Source organism: Panicum virgatum, chromosome 9N, assembly GCF_016808335.1.
Source record: "Panicum virgatum strain AP13 chromosome 9N, P.virgatum_v5, whole genome shotgun sequence".
Taxonomy (NCBI): Eukaryota; Viridiplantae; Streptophyta; class Magnoliopsida; order Poales; family Poaceae; genus Panicum; species Panicum virgatum.
In genome coordinates, this window is record NC_053153.1 from 76400348 (window position 1) to 76419424 (window position 19077).

A 19077-nucleotide genomic window follows, 5' to 3' on the forward strand; every position below is an offset into this window, starting at 1 on the left:
ACGTTGATCTTTGAAAATCCATCGGATAAAATACAAATCATGCCTAAATTACTAAATATGCATTGCCCCGGCCCTGCTACTCATGTGACGAACTGTTCACCTACTAGGTGGAACAACGGTCTTGGCAGAACTGTAAGTCCGCAGCTCGAAATAAACTTCCTTAGTAGGGGAAAAAAAAAGTCTACGGTGCCATGCTTTCCTGACCTTCAGTGAAAGTCTGCAGCATCATACTCACTTGTCCTTTTCTGGAATGAAGTGAAATGCGCGCTCTTACCTACCATCCCAAGGAATAGGGAAGAAATCGTATGATCGATCTTACTGACTACCACTACACAATAGCTTTCATTCGACGACCCTCTCGCCGTGTTTGGTTGAGACGTCGAATTTTTTTTCAAAAAAGAAGAATGTATGCATGGAGTACTAAATGAAGTTTATTTGCGAAATCTTTTCACGGATGAGTGTAACTTTTCGAGACCAATTTAATGACGGTAATTAATTTATAATTTGCTACAGTAACCATCTTCTAATCGTGCGGTCAAAAGCCTCATTAGATTGGTCTCGCGAATTTACTAGAGATCCTGCATGTGGTTTTATAATTAGATTTTTTTAATACTTTAAATTAGTGGTCAAAAGTGCAAAAAAATTTCGCGAATTTTTTTTGCACAAACCAAACACGGCCAGGCGGAGTCCGGCTAGTCGGTTTTGTCGCAGGAGGTGAATGTGTTTCCAGCATCTGCATCATATCGTTGTGAGTTCAACCAACGCATGCATGACAATACGATAGAAAGTGAAAAAGGCGGCTCTTTTCTCTCACGGTAGCAAGGAAAAAAATCGCCGGTGAATCCAAATATAATTAAAGTTTTGCACATAATAGAACAGATAATCTTAACTCCTAGATAGCCAATTCCGACCATCATTTTCTGCACTTTCAGCCAGCAATACTGATAGATAATACCTGCATGCAGTCAACATTGGTGATGTATAATCTGCACCTGCCTGGCTGCCTATATATGATCATATACAGATATAAGTTTGGATACCTGACATTAATATTTGTACACACCGGTAATAAGCCATTTTAATCTGTAAATTAATCTCTCAGGCTGAAGAAATTAATTTACTACGTTCAGAAGAATGGAACCGATCAAACCTTTGATTCGTTGAACAAAGAAACACAACGAACACAGGTCAATAAAACAGCGACCTGCAGCAAAGCTTATGCGCTGATTACCCGACCCGGTCTTTGCAGCCTGCACCTTCGAAGGAGGCACCTCTCGGTCTCGGCTCGGCTCTCTGAAAAACCATCATGTCTTTGTGTAGACGCATGTGAAAGAATGGTGATGTGCTGACTGAATAATTGACAGTCACAGCTAGAGCTAGTCCCATGTACTAGCTTAGAGAAAGAGCAATAAGAACAAATGGGGAGGGTGGTTGGTTATGCACAAGAACAAATGGACATGGATGCTACGCACGCGCGTCAAACGGAGCGCAAGTCCAAAGCCAAGGAACGCTGACTGATCTGCTCATGTTGCTCTCTCATCTCTGTCCCTGGGGTCAATCTCAAAGTAGTATGCTTTACTCGGTCAGGACATGGTATGTTGAAATGAGTCGGCGGCTAACATAATAAGATAAGATATAAAAACCTAATTAGACCCATGAAACGAAAAATCTCAGAGAATGATCAAATTTGCATCTTCTATATATGCTTCACTATTGTCAAAAAGACAAGGCCTGAAGTAATTAAATTAGTTGTTGAGGTTTGCACTCAAATATTCTAATTCGCAGACAGAGACGGTAACATATATAGTGGTTTTGGCTGGTTGATTCCGGTTCATGTTTGAATGAATTGCTTTTTTTTGTACAATGTCGAATTCGAAACTTATGGTTATAAGCATGTGAGCCATTAGGTCTGTCACAGGGTAACTGCTCATTACTTAACTGTTCCGTGTGTACTTCTTTCCGTTCCTCCACGAGAAATTCGATGGGCCCATGGGCATTGCGCTCGTGCTCACTGCTCACCCTTTGGGGCTTCGCGCCTTCGCCTCCTACCTCTACGGGTAGAAGACGCAGAAGAAGGTGGAGGAGGCTCAGAAGAACGAGCAGGAGTTGGCTAATAAGACTGGAGACCTGCAGTTAGCTGCTGCTTGAGGTGGATTTCTGTTTTGTTTGGGGTTGTACACGCATATATATGCAGGTATAGAAACAATTTTTAATTACCTGATTAGTATATTTGTAAACATTTCGCACCACATTAATTCATTTGTAATCTAGCAGAGATAAAACTAAGTACTACAATTGCATCAATGAAAGATCAACAGCGCTTTTTCTAAGACCAAGCTGTGAACTTTTTTCTTGTTTTTTTTTTTGAGGGGCAACTTTTTTCTTGTTTTTTTTGAGGGGCAACTTTTTTCTTGTTTAGGTAGAAAAAGATGGACAAACGTGCACGGTTATTACAAGAATGTCCTGTCTGTCCAAACAAAACTTAACCACGATGTGAAACTAAGCAGGAAAAAAGGTACTTTATCTAGTACAAACGTCTGTACAAATTCAGTCATTCAGATATATGAGATTGCCTGCAGCAAACAGAAAACAACACCCAAGTCGGTATATCAACATAACCCCAAATTTGTGTACAACATACAGAAGAACAAATCCCGTGTCAAACAACTAGCAACATGTGCCGTATTGGCAATCAGGTACAAAGAGCTGGTATTTCATCTCCGGGAGAATTTGGACACAAGGTACACTAGAAAGAAGCAGCCAAGGGCAAACAGGACCACATGAACAAGATGGCTTGAACCGTTCTGTATGATGCTCTTGTTCATTCGCCTCATGTTGTTCTTGACCCCTGCCTGGGCCTTCGTCAGAGTCATTTGCTTCAACAAGAAACAGTTGTAAATGAGACACTCATGGAGGCATATTCCATGTTTTCCAGCACAAGACACACATTACATTGTTGATGAACACTTGCATGCTCTCAACAAACGTAAGAAATATGGCAGACAACAGATATGTAGTTTGTGGTTCTTTAGGAAATATTTTATAGAAAAAAATGTCATGAAAAACCCAGAACAAAACAGAAAGTTACATTGACGAATGATGAACCCTGCTAAGCTAGAATGAGTGATTGCTAAATAGTCTCTATCAATCTTCATTCCAATGTATCAAGTTACTAGAAATGAAGTAATGCTAAATCAACTGCTCAACATCTGCGGAACTGAACAATAATCTAGATCCAGAACAAATCATTATCTTTTAGAAGTCTTTACATCTGAAGGAAATGACAAAATAACAAGCACTTAAGGCTTGTGGTTCAGATGCATGACACTAGAACTTACAATTCCAGCTCCCTCTTTTGTTTTGAGAAGCAACTATTCTGTGGAATTTTAACATAATATGGCTGCACAAGGACAACCTGGACAAGATAGTCAATAATAAAAGTATGCTCAAATCAGATCATTGAGGTTTTCAGGCAGTCACGCATGATATAAGGACTTGCCAACCTAGGTCACTCAATTGACTAGAGAGAGATGACTAGCCGAATGCATTTGAGAAAACATAACAATAAGAAAGGACGGTTATTATATCCCCTCCTTACTGCTAATCTTTATTATAGAATTGTGATGTCCTTGATTTGTTTATTTATCTCTGCTTTTATTTATCATGCTAACCTCTCTAACTACTCAAGCATGTGGCTTGCCTAGTGAGAACCATCTATAGGTGGATAGTTAGAGTCTTAGAGAGGTGAGCACAATAAATAAAAGCAGAGATAAAACAAGGTGGTTAGCTGAGATAAATAAATAAATCATGGACATCATAATTTATAATGTGCACGCAAGATAATTGGAGCATATCATAAATGTGAAACACGTCACTAACAAGACAAGCCATCTGTACATCTCTGTTACAGCTAGTTGATTTTTTTTCCTCCCAAAGGGCGGCAAGAGCATTGCACGAAATTTATTAGAAGAAAAAGGAATTGGCCTAGTTTTTAGGAAAAAACAAGCTCACTGAACAATTGCCATGATTCCAAAAAAATGGAAACCGGTCTGACCTGCAACTAAAACACTACTGCAAACAACTGGGAAAAAACCCAAACACAACCAAACACCACCTGTGCCAACTACTACAACTAGGTGATTGGAACCTTCAAACAAATATTTGTAATATGTGCTAACAACTAACTACAAATGTAGAATTCTGATAAAAAAGCCATTGAGTTTTCTTCATGATTTGCCCCCACGCTATTGCTAAAATTAGTTACTTACCAACTGAGATATGAAATCATTTTGATACTTGGCCTCTGATTGTATCTCCTGAGCAACCTGTGGTACAATACCAATGGCTTATCTTAGAACTAAATCAATGTCTAGCTAAAAGTAGAGGGGGAAAAACAACAGGTATATCATACATGTTAAAACGGTCACATAACATCGGTTTCATTTAATGAATAAAATTGGACAAACTTCTGAAACAGAGTTCATTAAATAACTCACAGGAAAATTGAACTAGTATAACTTACTCCTCTTAGCTTGCGGACTTGTCCACGAAGTCCGAGGATATGATCATCCAGATCAGCATTGATTGGGTCGATCTGGAGCGAAATCTCGCTGGAGCTTGATGATGCAGCAGGCCTGACTGTCAGCCCTTCCCTGCAGAACTGGACATTCAGATAAATGTACACAGTAGGAACAAAAAATATATGACAGAGAAATCTTGGACTCCATAAAAGGGCTCAAATAGAAACTCCAATATTATTTTGAGAAGTAAAAGATGTAAACTAGGGGTCCAAAAATTAGAACAGAGAGACATCGTTGATAATTACTTGGTATGGGTAAACTTTGAAACCAACGGGTAATAGAACCACAAAAATTTGTGCCGAAACAACACAGAATCGATGCTTAAGAGTACAAATATTTGTCAACGAGTAATTAAAGATCAATTTCTATTCCCAGCAGATGCTTCGGGACTTGGGGTAAAAATATTACTATTGTAATGCGAAGTTGTTAGATGGCCAACAGGATGACAATCGACTGGAAGTCTTACCCAACCTTAATACCTAAGCTAAAATAGACGGCAGGAATCGTGCTTCGTGCATACAAGAAGCGCCTAAGAAAGATTAAGCCACATCAAGCACCGCGCTAAACCAAATCGGAAAGGTCACTGGACATTGGGGATCAGCATACGGCACAAACTAATCAACCAGCAAAGGAGGGGGAAACAGACACAAAAGGGCGAACCTCGAGCCGTAGGAGCTGTTCGCCATGGCGAATCAGCAGAGGCGATCTGCGCGGGACCGAAGCTTCGAGATCGGAGGTACGAGCGCAAATTCGCTTGCCCCGCTGGCTTCAGGGAAGAGGAAAGCCGGGCTCTGGTGGGCCGTTATAATTGGGGAAGCGGAGGGCTACGTGGCAGATCGGACGGCGGCGGAGTCACCGGTGACGGTGGCAGGCCAAAAAGCGTCGATACGAGTTGGCGGATCCTTCTGCTGGCCGTCACGTGCTGGTGCTGTGCGCCAATCGCATCGCGAAGGTTCCTGTGCGGCTGCGGAAATGAACGTTTTCTGCGACTCGTTTAAAGGTTTCGCGCAAACTGATCGTGGGTGTGATCGAGTGAACACACGGGAGAGTTTTATCAGATTTATCACTAACAATCGGGATGTTCAGACAAATGCTTTTGAGTGCACTGGTTAAGGATATGAGAATTACTACATTCAGTTGAATCTTGGGTGTGAATTTCTCAAAAAAAAAAAATCTTGGATGTGCGATTTGTCCATTTACCGTGCCTATCGACGATTACTGCACGGAGAAAAATGGATTCAATTCATATTTTGAAAAATGGGCCGCACAAAGCAAACACGGCAGGATCAGGATGCACATGGTAATTGATCAAGATATGTTTCGAACTCTCATTTGGTCCGACCGGAGCAAATGTCAGGCACCTGTCCAACTAAACTGCAACATACCACAAGTTCACAAATGCGTGCCAGTGTGCCTGGTAATCTATCAATCAAACCGTGGCGGTCTGGCGGATACATCCATCAGTTAAGTTCCTTCTCTAATCCCCAATCTGACTCGATTAGCCGGCTGCATTCAACTACGTCAATCTGATTGTGATTGTCTTAGCATTTCACCTCACTACAGACACTTCCATAGCGACTACTCGAAGGAAATGGGCTTCAAATCATAGAATCCAATTCACAGCTGGGAGCAGACATGACAAGATGCACAAGATGTCACCGATTGAAAAATGGTTCAAGTTGGTACAATTCACAGCAGAGCCAATACCTATCCAACTAAATCTGGACAACAGTCGACACCAAAGTATATTAAGACATGCTACTACCGATCAATGGGCATCACTAAGCACGCAAATTCTGAGCCTCCTGAAGTGCTTCCTGCAGATTCTTTACAGCATTGTCGTAGTAAACAAAACCCATGAACCAAAACTCATGGTTATCGACCGAAACCACCTGAATGTATTTCTCTGATGTGTTTGTTCTGCTTGTCGAGGAGTTAACTGATCGCAGTTGAGCAAGGGGAATGACCACCTACATTTTTCAGATAGATAAACAAATTGTAAGTTATGTATTCTTTTTCAAGAAAAACAGATTTTGGAATTACTGAGTAATATCAGCAAATGAAACTGCCAAAAAAAAATTCATATGTGCACTGATAGAAATAATGCTCACATCAAAGCGGCAAGGAATGAATCAAGGCGACAAGCATAATCAATGTAGAACACAAATACTAAAGGAATTCCATTACTTTAATTTCTCATACAAAAAAGTGCAGCAAGACGTAATGTTTCAAGAAAATCCTGTAAGCCTGATTATCATAGCGAATAAATTTTGAACTGCATTTCCTCAAACAAACTTCATACTTCCTGAATCAAAGTAAAAACACAGGAATCAACATAATTACCTTGTAGTAGCTCCACTCCGTTTTGTCTCCAACCTGGTATGCAAGTGGGTTATCACTGCAGAAGGCCACTTTTACATTGGACAGGTAAAGCACACCCATAACAGGTCCAGCCGAGGTTGACAAATAGCATGCAAATGGCTTCTTGAGTTTTTCACCAGGAGCGACCTCAAAGGTTTGATGGAAAATTTTTTCATATCCACCTTCTGCAATGACTTTGGTGACCTGGGAGATCCTGCCCATTGCTGCATCAGTAATGCTTGGGCCAGTTTTCACTGTTGAAAGACAAAAAAGGTCAGCTATACATACCACATGAGAACCCAAGTTTTGACTTAATCCAAGAATGCATGATATCAATCTCTCCACAAAGCAATGTGAAAATGACATTTCTTTCCAACACAGCTAATATTAATTGATATGCATCATAGGAAGTGAGAGGAAGGCCTGATCATACTTCAGCTTCTCTACATTGCAATGAAGAAACGTAGTTATAATTAATCTAACTAACCATGAACAAACATGACATAAAACATCATGCAATGACATATAAAACTTTTACAGTCTCCTGAACTAAGAAGCCTTATATTTAATACAAGTCGACTTTAACTATTAAAAAAATGCCGCAAAAACAAATTGTACAGAACAACTAAGAAGTATATTAGACAGGTTACCCTAAATCAGCACTAACACAATTTGCACCATTCAGCGGAAATCCTGAATCAAGCCACACCATCGGAATAAGGTTAAATTAAACTAGAGACAACAAAATTAGTTGGCCCTCTTTTTGTCCAAGCCCATCAACACGGATTCCAGCCAATTTCATGGTGGCTAAGCAACAGCACAACCTAACGGCACCTTGATTCCATCATACCAAAATGCAAGTGAAAATAAACAGCACAATTAACAATTTGATGGAAGGAAAACACACATCAACGAGTTCAGAGCTGAAATTCGTGAAAAAGACGAGTATGGAATCGAAGCTCACAGTGCTGCCAGAAGTTGCCGGTAATGTTCTCGGTCTTCCGGGCCGCCTCGCCGAATCTCTTCCCCATCTTCCCGAGCACGTCCTTCACCGAGTCCATCGTATCTGCAAAAAAAAAAAAAAAAAAAAAAAAAACCCACATCACACGAAAGGCCCAAGAAAATTAAGGAACGGTCCAAATTCCGGTCGGATCGGCCGCTAACGGGGCGAGATTTGGGCCGCGGGGTGACGCACTCTTGGGGGCGGTCGCGGTGCCGCCGGCGGGGGAGGAGACGTAGGGGTTGCCGCCGTAGGGAGGCGGCGCGGCGGTGGCGGCATGGTAAGATGGGGGCGGCGGCGGGGCCACGTCCTCCGGCGAGAGCCTCGGGTAGGGCGCGTACTCCGGGGCTGCCGCGGCGCGGTCTCCTCCGCCGGTGGACGCGGCTGCTGCGGGCGGATTCATTGTCGCCGGTGGGCGCGGGGACGGTGCGTTGGCGTTGGCGTCGATGTCCGTGTTTTGGTTGTGGAATTTTATTCGGGATCCGCCGTGCCTACGATGCCACAATTTATAGTTTTTTTTCTTCACACTTTTTTTGAAATACTTCTAGAGTATTTGCCATCGGATGAATAACGCGGTGGAGTCAGCGCTTCAAAGTTTGAGCTCGACTTGACCACCCAAAATGCTTAGCCACGAAGGTGTTTCCCATTTTTTCTTTGCCTCGGCGCAATTGAATATGCGCTCTTCGCAATCGCGTGGCGTGTGGAATTCTTTTTTAATTACAATAATATATGGCTTGTGGAATTACTGAATTTCAAATTCGAAATCCGTAACGCGGCGTGATGTGATGTGATCCCCAACTCCAGGGACGCGCTTACGCATGTGGAACCCACTTGTCGGTACACCAGGCGGGGCCGCGGGGCTGAATGGATCCTCTTTGCAACGGTTCGATTCCGGACTCACTGACTCTGCCCTTTGGATCTGGAAGGTTCGAACTTCGAAACCCACCAAGGCTAACGGCACGGGAGCCCTTTTTCCCCCGGGCCTCTCGCTGCCAGCCCACGGTGCTGGCCAGCTGGCGAAACGGCCCAGCCCGCGAGGGAACCGCACACAAAACTGTGCACCTCGGCCAACTCGCTCGAAGGCCCAAGGCACATCCGCTCATCAAACGGCCCATTAAGCTCGCGCCCGTTGGCACTTCGAGCCCCGCGCGCGTGTGGGTGGAGCGTCTCGACTCTCGCGTTGTCTCCAGTGGCTGCTGAATCTCGCCGGGGTCGGCGGCGCGCGCCCGTGCGGGGGAATCAGGCGGAGCCAGGGGGGGGGGGGGGGGGGGGGGGGGACGGCGGAGCACGGCGCCCCTGATCCGGGCGCGAGAGGTACGCCGCTATCTGCCCGCATCTCCGTCCCCTTTCGGCACGCCGTTCTCCGGCGAGCCAACCGCCCGCCCGACACGCGCCCGTGGCGTCGGCCTTGCGCGGTTGAGGTCGCAGGGCCGGTGCGACCTACCACCAAATAAAGATCAGGACGCCATCAGAGCCACCTTTGGACATGCACAAGGGCCTCGCCAGAAAGTCGGGGCGCCGATTGGTCATTGGCTACCACGCCCCGCACACGCCAGATGGTTAGTAATCGCTTTAGCCTAATCGTGGATCCTTTTGATGACCATTACTACTAGTATATCTATTCCGCCACCATCTTGGTTTGCTTGCATTGGACTTCAGTATTGAAGTGAAGTCAAGCAACCCCGGTTGAGAGCATATAAGCTGCAAAAGGCAACACACTTTCCCTTGGAGAGGGAGATGGAGGCAGGGAAACTGGGGAAAGAGGGGTGGCCTTTCACATCCATGAAAGAAAAACACACACACAGATTTAGTATTGAAGAGATTGCTGACATTGGAAATGGAAAAAATATAATTATTCGCCTAGATTGAACTGAAATTCCATGGATTGAGATCATTAGGTTTCACATATAATGATCTCAATCCAGGGAGTTTCAGTTCAATCTAGGAGAAGACTTATCCTCATTAGTTTTTGTGACTGGCCCCAGATATCAAATCAAACGTCATTGCAGCTCCTCCTCATCCATGTGTCTAGAGTAGTTGGGTTTCAATGGAGGAGACGAGCCATATGATCCTACCTCTTTTTTGCCTAGGCCTTATCTCCACCTCCCTAAAGAATGCAAGGATACAACGCATTCTGAAACGAAGATATGTCGTGAGAAAGGAATTACTTTTCAGGTGTACACTTAATCATACACCAATTGGCTGGTTTTAGCTGGATTGTTTATATACTGCTTTACAATAATTCATAGCATAAGTGCAATGCTACAACATGTGTTAATGCCATTATGGATCTCTGGACAGATGGTTTTGATTCCAGCTTGTAAACAAATCATAGAAAGTACAGTGTATGGTCAGCACTATATAATAACAATTAACATGGGACAGATCAAAATGTATTCCCACCATGAAATAAAATAGTTTATCATCACAAATACTCGACAAAATAATATGCTTTCATGTACAGTGGTTGATATGGAGTCACATGGCACCGTGCAGTGCAACATTTTTTTTAAAAAAAAGAACTGTTTGCAAAGCCCGCATAAGTTTACTGCACAACTCAATCAGCTAGGAGCCTAGGAACATGGAGAGCAGAAAAATTATTGGAGAAAAAACAAGATTTGACATCAATAATTTCTTCTCTTTTTTCTTTTTTCTTTTTTTTTTGCAAAGGGAAGATATACTCCTGCCTTGCAATATCGCTGAGAAGCCAGGGTGCAGACAGTCTGACCTAGCTAGCATTGCCTTTACCCCCATCATTCAGCAAGGTAATAGACTTTAATCAGAGAACAAAATCAGAACATCTTACCAGGTGAGGTGAGGCGCCTCACCTGGTCAAAAGACGAAGAATTCAGAATACTCCCACCGCGTGCATCCGTGCAAGCCTTTAAACGAAGTGGATTTGTACTTGAAATCTGCCAAGGACGATACACACACTGTGAGACAGCAGCAGCACCGGTCAGGAACCGTGCCCAGTTCTCTGAATGCACGCATGGTCCACCGGCGCTTTTGAGCGCTGCTCGAGTTGCAAATGATAAGTTCAACCAGAATATGCCGTGCAGGAAGTCCACTAAGAAAGGTGCCGACTTTTGGCGCCAGTTTTCCCGTTCCTCCGTGCGGGCAAATTGCAATATGATACCGTCAGGTCAAATTATAGTGCGTGGCCTTTTGGTGCGTGGAGACGGACAGCTCATCTGCAACTCTGATCAGAAAGAATCCGCGGTGCTCTCTGCTCGTAGCAACACGATTGGCGATCCACCGGGCCTTTTGAATCTCATGCTAATAAACAAGGAGCAGCGGCAGCAGCAGCCGGGCTAAGTAATTAAGCTGATGCTGCGGATCATAAGTAAACTAATGCCACACCCACCGCCCAGCGTGATGTGTCCAAGCATGATGTGATATCTGAGCTCTGGTATGAGAAAAAAATATGTATCATCACCCTGCCACATCGCATTTCATTTCTGAAAATTTTTGTGAGGTTGCTGATTCCTTTTTTTTTTGTGCTCTCCCTCTCTTCTGAAGAAATCATGAAACTGAAACTGAAAGGATGGATGCTGAAGATATGTGTACTTTACTTCTGAAGAAAATCAAGTAAGTCTGGCTGAGCAGCAGTGGCAAGCTCGCTCACAACACATGACAGAAAGCCATGACTGGGCTTTGAGATGATCTGAGATGACTGCAGCACCGAATGCTCATTCTGCACAGCTTGAGATCGGAACATATCGAGTTGCTGCAGCATCGAGTACTATGCCAATGTTCTTCTTGGCATGTCACACGAAAAAAGGGCAGAAAATGAAACTTGATTTGGAACAGATCAAAGAGGGAGGGAGAAAAAAAAAGAGAAGAAGCGCTGCTGATCTTGTCAAGTGATAACCAGGTCCAATGCTGCTCTGAACCTAGTGTTCACCCATTTAGATTTAGGGTTCTCCGTTACCATTCGAATCGACATCTCTGCATCCAAAATGGCGCTCCATCGACGGATCGCAACATTATTTTTTTTTCAGGAGGCTAGAGAGGGCACAAGCCCAGGCGGGACATCATGAGCTGTGCTTGGTGTTTTCTAAGAGATGTTTAGGTTTAAGCGGGGGGCGCGTCGCGTCTAAACAAATGCGTGGCGCTAAGAATCCCAAGGCCCTGACTGACAGCAATCCCTGCCCGAAAGGGCCGACCAGGCACAATAAAAGATGTGGGAAGAAACAAAAACAAACGAGCGTCCCTTGGCCTATCTCCCGCTCTTTCCTACCGCTGCCTTGTAAACTAACGCCGTGTTTAGTTGCAAAAATTTTAGGGTGTAAAATACTGTAGTACTTTCGTTTGTATTTAGTAATTATTGTCTCGTCATAGATTAATTAGGCTCATTAGATTCGTCTTGTGATTTACAAGCAAACTATACAATTAGTTTTTTATTTCGTGTAAATTTAATACCTTATGCATGCGTTGAAAAATTCGATGTGACGAGAAATCTTGTAAAGTTTTGGAATTTTGGATGCAAATAAACAGGGCCTAAGCCCCTCATGCATGTGGGCTCGGCAACGGCAACAGTGGCGGCTTAGTTTAGGTTTTGGACTCTGCTTTTCTTTTCCGCTCAGTGCCCGCGCCTCGTCGACCTGACCTGTTCAAGATCAGGGATGACACCCTTGTTGGTTTTCTTCGGCAGGAGCTCGTCTATCATCTTCTTCACAACCTAGCTTTCTTCGTCAGGCTAAAACTGCCAGATGCCTCTTCTCTTGCAAAGTTCAGAAGTTAGCAAGATTCAACGACACAGGCGGGTGATCGGATGAGCGAGTTTGTTGTTCAACCTTTTACTGATTATACTATACATATCAAACCAAATGCCAAATAAAGTTTGTCTATTGAGCACTGTCAATTTCTTCAGGGTAGGATACACAACAAAACTGTGTCCTCAGGCAACGGCTACTGCGCTAAACTAGCAGCAATTCCTGGCAATTTGAGGGGGCATGTCCAGCAAAACGCAAAGTGGCCCGATGAGTTCACCACCACTACTAACCCCAGTAATCCTCGTCGGTGAAAAATGCCGTCACGTTTACTTCAAAAAAAGAAAAGAAAAATGCCGTCACGTGAATAATCCGGAGCATGATTTTACGGGCGATTTTTTTACATGGCACCTGAAAAGGGACAGGTCCTCCCTGGCCCTGGGCCCTGGCCAAGGGAGGAGAGATCTACCGCTCCAGCGCTCTACACTACACCCAGCTCCGTCCGTCGACTGACTCAGGGGTGTTTTGGAACCAAATTTTTTTTCAGAAGTCCCTATCACATTAAAAAGAATTTTACTATTTTATAGTATTAAATAAAATCTATTTATAAATGTTTTTTTACAGCTGAGTGTTTTTTTCGCGAGACGAATCTAATAAGCCTAATTAATGCATAATTTGCTACAGTGATGCTACAGTAACCATTCACTAATCATAGATTAATATACCTCATTAGATTCGTCTCGCAGTTTAGCCCCAGGGTTCTGCATTTAGTTTTATAATTAACATTTATTTAATACTTCTAAATACTAAAAAATTCCAGGGACTTTTTTTAAGTCCCTGGAACCAAACAGGGCCTCAAGCTTCCCACCCCATGAACCCTGTAAATGCAAAAAAACCGTCACATCGAATATTTCGACACATGCATTGAGTATTAAATGAAGTCTATTTATAAAACTTTTTGCATAAATGGGCTGTAAATCGCGAGACGAATCTAATGAGCCTACTTAATTCATGATTTGCAACAGTGATGCTACGGTAACCATCCGTTAATTATAGATTAATTAGCATCACTAGATTCGTCTCGCGATTTACAACCTATCTGTGCAAAAATTTTATAAATAGACTTTATTTAGTACTTCGAATTAATAACCAACGTTAAAAAAATTTGCGCTGAAACTAAACAAGCCCTCGGGCGAACACAAGTACACCTCACACCCACCTCCCCCGCACCCCACCACCCAGCCCGCCGCGCCTCCACCTCCGCTCCGCAGGCGCTGCTCCTCCTCCCCCACCCCCCTCCGTCCCTCCAGCTCCTGCTCCTCCCTCCATCTCGCGTCTCCTCCTCCCGCTTGGCCGCCTCCACCCAACGCCGCGACGTCGGGGGGAGCCAGCCCGCGCGCGATGTCGGAGGAGGACGAGGAACAGCCGCCGCCCAAGCGCCCCAGCGCATCGCCGCCCGCGGACCAGGTGCTCGACAACGTGCTCGAGACGGTGCTCCAGTTCCTCGACGCGCCGCGGGACCGGAGCGCGGCGTCCCTCGTCTGCCGCTCCTGGCACCGCGCCGAGTCCGCCACCCGCGAGGCCGTCGCCGTCCGCAACCTCCTCGCCGCCTCCGCCGCGCGCGCCGCGCGCCGCTTCCCCAACGCGCGGACCCTCCTCCTCAAGGGCCGCCCGCGCTTCGCCGACTTCAACCTCCTCCCGCAGGGCTGGGACGCCTCCGCCTTCCGCCCCTGGGCCGCCGCCATCGCCGCCGGCGCCTTCCCCGCGCTCACCTCGCTCTACCTCAAGCGCATCCCCGTCACCGACGCCGACCTCGACCTCCTCTCCCGCTCCCTCCCCGCATCATTCCGCGACCTCTCCCTGCACCTCTGCGACGGCTTCTCCTCACGCGGGCTCGCCTCCATCGCCTCTCATTGCAGGTATCTATCCCATTCCCTCCTCCGCCTCCTCCTCTGCGCCATTCCGATGCGTTGTTAGAACTTGATGATGGGTTCTCCTTCTCCCTACAGGGGGCTGCGAGTGCTCGACGTGGTGGAGTGCGACATGGCCGAGGAGCAGGAGGTCGTGGACTGGGTGGCGGCGTTCCCGCCGGAGCCCACCAACCTCGAGTCGCTCTCCTTCGAGTGCTACGAGCCGCCCGTTGCCTTCGCCGCGCTCGAGGCGCTCGTGGCGCGGTCCCCGCGCCTCAACCGCCTGGGGGTCAACCAGCACATCTCCCTCGGCCAGCTGCGCCGCCTCATGGCGCACGCGCCGCGCTTGTCCCACCTCGGCACCGGTTCGTTCCGCCCGGCGGACGGCGGCGAGGAGGGGCTCGGATTCGGGGAGGTTGTCACTGCATTCGCGTCCGCTGGGCGAGCGCGCACGCTTGTTTCTCTGTCCGGCTTCCGTGACCTCGCGCAGGAGTACCTGCCGACCATCGCCGTGGTGTGCTCCAACTTGAAGACTCTTGACTTAAGCTACACCCCGGTGACTCCCAATCAGGTTTTCATGTTCATCGGGCAATGCTACAACCTTGAGACGCTATGGGTACTAACCTCAATTGCTGCCTTGGCTTGGTTCACCTGGCTGTGTGCTGCTGTTTTGCTGATGACCACGACTTCTTTGCTAGGTACTTGACTCGGTACGCGACGAAGGGCTTCAGAACGTGGCAGTTTGCTGCAAGAAACTCCAGTGTCTTCGTGTGCTCCCATTGGATGCGCATGAGGACGCCGACGAGTTGGTATCAGAGGTTGGCCTTACTGCCATCTCACGGGGCTGCCCTAAGCTCCGTTCGATATTATATTTTTGCCAGAGAATGACCAACACTGCTGTTATCGCCATGTCACAAAACTGCCCGGAGCTCAAGGTATTCCGGTTGTGTATAATGGGACGGCACCAGCCTGACCATGCAACTGGGGAGCCTATGGATGAAGGGTTTGGTGCCATTGTTCAGAATTGCAGCAAGCTTACCAGGCTATCCACATCCGGGCACCTTACTGACCGGGCATTTGAGTACATTGGCAGGTATGGCAAGTCCTTGCGGACGCTCTCAGTGGCGTTTGCTGGAAATAGTGATATGGCGCTGCAATACATCCTCCGGGGCTGTTCAAAGTTAGAGAAGCTTGAGATAAGAGACTGCCCATTCGGTGATGCCGGCCTCCTCTCGGGGATGCACCATTTCTACAACATGCGGTTCGTCTGGATGTCAGGCTGCAATCTGACCCTGCAAGGGTGCAAGGAGGTAGCTCGGGGATTACCACGGATGGTGGTGGAGCTGATAAATGGCCAGCCTGAGAATGAAAGGGCTGAAGCTGTGGACATCTTATACATGTATCGTTCGCTCGACGGGCCTAGAGAAGATGTACCACCATTTGTGAAAATCCTGTGAAGCTTCTTCTGCAGAGGCATGGTATGAGTAGCGCGCCTGGGAGTATCTTGCTGCTGCACTTGATATGATAAGTGCAGATCTAATGCAATCTATGTAAGTTGGAGCTGCAGATATGGTACATTTTTCACTTTCAATTTCTAGAGGAGGATTTCCAAGCACTTTATTGGAGCGGCGGGCAGGGTGCTCAATTGATGTTGTGCTTGTAGGAGTTCATCAGTGTATGCAAAATTTTGTACCACAAGACCATAAGCGCAGCAGAGCAGGCTTCATGGCCGCCTCAGTTTTGGTTGCTGCTCTGGGAGACTCCAGTCTGAGGATCATGTTTCTAGGCCGGTGCAATCACCATGGTTTCTCTGATTTTTCAATGTGAAGCTTGTTATCAGATTAAATTCATTAGAACTTTCCCTTCTATTGTTGTTGTCGCATATTTTCTGTTCCATTTTCGCGTTTCCAAACTATGAGCAAAGCCTCCTGAACTGTGAGCTATGTTGTTAAATTTTCGGTGTTCCCTGTCTCAAGTTTTTGTAATAGCTCTTTATGTTTGAAAAGTCCCTGCGCCTGTCATTTCGTTATCTCATCTGAATCCAGAGCTTTGGCTGTTGGTATCATTACTGGAGGACCTACAGTCACAACCTGAAAGCTGTATCCATGGGGTTCCCTTCCCTCCTCACTAAAAGGCAATATTGCTGAAAGGTCAGCAAAGGGTCATGCTTATTAGGCCCTGGTCCATCAAGTGATGATTGCCTGGCGCCCATTTGTCTTGACAGCCCTAGTTCCTCGCCGACGTGTTCGCCGTCCACGGTCAGGCCGGCGACAGCGACGGCCGGGTCTATTAAGCCTTCCATCAACTCCTGCTGCTTAGCGATTATATGATGATGATGACTCGATGATGAGGTTTTCTTTTGCCCCAACGCAAGTGTCATGCTTGTTGTGGGCGTACTAGCTGCCACCACGGCCTCTCTCTCTCTTTCCCAGCTTCGTTTGGCTGCCTGATGGCCCTGCCGGCCACAGTTTCAGCGAAAGAAAAGCCTGGATGGCGACCAGTCCTGCGAGGAAGCCCTGGTGGATCCGGACGAGGAGAAGGAAAAGACGACGGCGAGGTGGCAAATGATGGGGGAGTGATGACCGGTCGATGGCGATGGAGACCGATCGATCCGTCGTTTGACCGGGTGAGTGAAACGGGGTAGTAGATGCCAAGCGAACGTGAGGACTAGAGATTCAGATGACAGAGTGAAATCTGCAGCTATGGTGAAAGAGAGGGCTTCCCCCAGCAAACTCATTGGCTTCCTTGACCGTCTCGCTGTCGCCAACAGTTGGGCCTGTACCTAGCTCGTTTTTTGCTCGTCGTCGATGATTGAAGGCCCGCTCGAACTTTACGAACGAATAGGAAAGAAATTTATGACCATTGCAAGTGGTAAATAATCTGCCTTGTTGTCGCCACCATCGCGAGTGGTAACTCTGCCTTGTTGTTTCTGGTAATGTAAAAAGCAACCAGGCCTGAGCAGCTACTTACTGAAAGCTGCGGCCAATGATCGCCCCAGCAAGTGTCCGAACGCTACTGATGGCGATCTCCCCCAAACAAGAGATCTCCATCGATTCTGATCGTCCGAGACTGGACTGAGTTATCGCATGATGGCGCCTCGAGGCCTAGCGGTTGGGATCCGTCGCTGTTTCTCGCCATCTTCAGGCATCATGTCAAATAATTAGCTGCTGTTCTGTTCCAACTCGGGCCGGCCTCAGGGAGAAAGATCGGGAAATCCGGCAGATCTAGTGGACCTCATGCTTCAACTGCGTGCAAAGCGGCCATGGAAAAGCGAGGCCAGGCGAGGGTCTCTCTCTGCATTGTGGAAGCCTGGAAGGCTTTGGTTCTTTCTCGAAAAAAAGTTTATATCACCTCCTCACCTATGGAGGGTGGAATACATAACCCCCAATCTATAAAACAGTTTATATCACCCCCTGAACTTTTCAAAACTGATCAAATTATCCCCTAAAATAGATTTGAAAAATCATAGTAAATCACAGAAAAATTATAAAATGAAAAATATAATTGTGTTAGACTCCAAATGAATAGAACTACACAGTGAACTCCAAATGAAAAAGCATACCATTTTTGTTGTAGCTTTAGATCTATACTTTCCTTCATAGCTGTAAAAAAATATACTAAAGCATACCATATTATATGTTCATTGTGTAGATCTTCTCATTTGGAGTCTAACACAATTGGATTTTTTTATTTTATATTTTTTCTGTGATTTACTATAATTTTTCAAAACTGGTTTAGGGGTAATTTGACCGGTTTTAGAAAATTCAGAAGTGATATAAATTATTTCATAAGTTAGGGGCTATGTAGTCCACCCACAATATGTGAGAGGGTGATACTTTTTCCTTCTTCCTCGAGAGCCAGGGAGACTGTGATGGATTCACCCCGGAGGAAAGTTGCAACTGCTATGAGCCATGTGGAACAGCACTTGCTATGTGCAAACCTTTTAGTACTCTACTATCTGCATTAGCTGGCTCCAAGGGCCACTGCTACTGCACGGTAATTTGGAAGGACGTACGCGAGTTCAGAAACAGGCAAGAGGGGAAATTCATGGCAAAGTGCATCTTTTCTCTTGCAATTTTATGATTGCCGCGCCTTTTTCTCTCCTCATTACGTTCTACTAACCACGCCTTTCCCGGGCTCATTATGTTGGGTGAAAAGGATGGAAATGATGGCAGAAAGTTTGATTCACCGTGGTGCTGCACACCTATTTTAACCCATTCACCGGCTCCAAAACTAGCAAAAGGTGAGGTAACTTCTTTTCCCCGGCTATCAGGATCAGCACGGGGGCATGGATCATCTGTGGTGTGGCCCCTCGATGATCTCTTCTGAAAGTTAGACGCTCATCCTGGTCTCAGGGCAGGCAGGCATGTGTTCCCAAATCTGCAGAGGTGTTAGCGGGTTTTTAATTATTCAGATCTTGTCAGACTTCATGGCTCAACCGAACTGCATATGAGGAAAGCAAAGAATGGCCAGTTATCGCTTTTGCACTGCACCTCATGATTATGGGGCGATCA

The 19077-nt window shown here is 46.1% G+C and overlaps 3 protein-coding genes across 6 annotated transcripts; 1 reads left to right on the plus strand and 2 right to left on the minus strand.

Moving 5' to 3' along the window:
- Positions 1–2500: 2500 nt before the first annotated feature.
- Positions 2501–5397, minus strand: LOC120692201 (bet1-like protein At1g29060). 2 transcript variants are annotated; one of them, XM_039975446.1, is made up of 5 exons: positions 5241–5397; positions 4523–4652; positions 4269–4325; positions 3339–3415; positions 2501–2876 (listed from the first exon to the last, which is right to left on the minus strand). In XM_039975446.1, exons 1-5 carry the CDS (start codon positions 5264–5266, stop codon positions 2870–2872), a joined length of 297 nt encoding a protein of 98 aa, XP_039831380.1. In that variant the 5' UTR covers positions 5267–5397; the 3' UTR covers positions 2501–2869. The 2 variants fall into 2 exon arrangements, with proteins under 2 accessions (XP_039831380.1, XP_039831379.1); XM_039975445.1 differs by lacking the exon at positions 3339–3415.
- An 819-nt stretch (positions 5398–6216) lies between these two features.
- On the minus strand, positions 6217–8418 carry LOC120692345 (GEM-like protein 1). The gene is made up of 4 exons (XM_039975611.1): positions 8137–8418; positions 7906–8007; positions 6924–7195; positions 6217–6550 (listed from the first exon to the last, which is right to left on the minus strand). The coding sequence occupies exons 1-4, from the start codon at positions 8342–8344 to the stop codon at positions 6362–6364; spliced, it is 771 nt and encodes a 256-aa protein (XP_039831545.1). The 5' UTR covers positions 8345–8418; the 3' UTR covers positions 6217–6361.
- A 5483-nt stretch (positions 8419–13901) lies between these two features.
- On the plus strand, positions 13902–16568 carry LOC120691189 (transport inhibitor response 1-like protein). Of its 3 annotated transcripts, none has more exons than XR_005682143.1 (4): positions 13902–14572; positions 14663–15179; positions 15262–16135; positions 16227–16568. XR_005682143.1 is itself a non-coding variant. In XM_039974197.1 (3 exons), exons 1-3 carry the CDS (start codon positions 14055–14057, stop codon positions 16018–16020), a joined length of 1794 nt encoding a protein of 597 aa, XP_039830131.1. In that variant the 5' UTR covers positions 13902–14054; the 3' UTR covers positions 16021–16568. The 3 variants fall into 3 exon arrangements, 1 of the variants encoding a protein (XP_039830131.1); XR_005682142.1 differs by having other exon boundaries at positions 15262–16113; XM_039974197.1 differs by having other exon boundaries at positions 15262–16568.
- Positions 16569–19077: the final 2509 nt, after the last annotated feature.

Excerpts from the sequence above, each read along its gene's own strand:
- LOC120692201 (XM_039975445.1), bottom strand. The coding sequence starts at position 5,266 with ATGGCGAACAGCTCCTACGGCTCGAG. Across the intron at positions 4,653-5,240 it reads AACAGCTCCTACGGCTCGAG|GGAAGGGCTGACAGTCAGGC; the intron begins GTTCGCCCTTTT and ends CCAGTTCTGCAG. Across the intron at positions 4,326-4,522 it reads AAGTCCGCAAGCTAAGAGGA|GTTGCTCAGGAGATACAATC; the intron begins GTAAGTTATACT and ends ATTGTACCACAG.
- LOC120692345 (XM_039975611.1), bottom strand. The coding sequence starts at position 8,344 with ATGAATCCGCCCGCAGCAGCCGCGTCCACCGGCGGAGGAGACCGCGCC. Across the intron at positions 8,008-8,136 it reads CACCGCGACCGCCCCCAAGA|ATACGATGGACTCGGTGAAG; the intron begins GTGCGTCACCCC and ends TTTTTTTTGCAG. Across the intron at positions 6,551-6,923 it reads CGGAGTGGAGCTACTACAAG|GTGGTCATTCCCCTTGCTCA; the intron begins GTAATTATGTTG and ends TGAAAAATGTAG.
- LOC120691189 (XM_039974197.1), top strand. The coding sequence starts at position 14,055 with ATGTCGGAGGAGGACGAGGAACAGCCGCCGCCCAAGCGCCCCAGCGCA. Across the intron at positions 14,573-14,662 it reads TCCATCGCCTCTCATTGCAG|GGGGCTGCGAGTGCTCGACG; the intron begins GTATCTATCCCA and ends TTCTCCCTACAG. Across the intron at positions 15,180-15,261 it reads ACAACCTTGAGACGCTATGG|GTACTTGACTCGGTACGCGA; the intron begins GTACTAACCTCA and ends CTTCTTTGCTAG.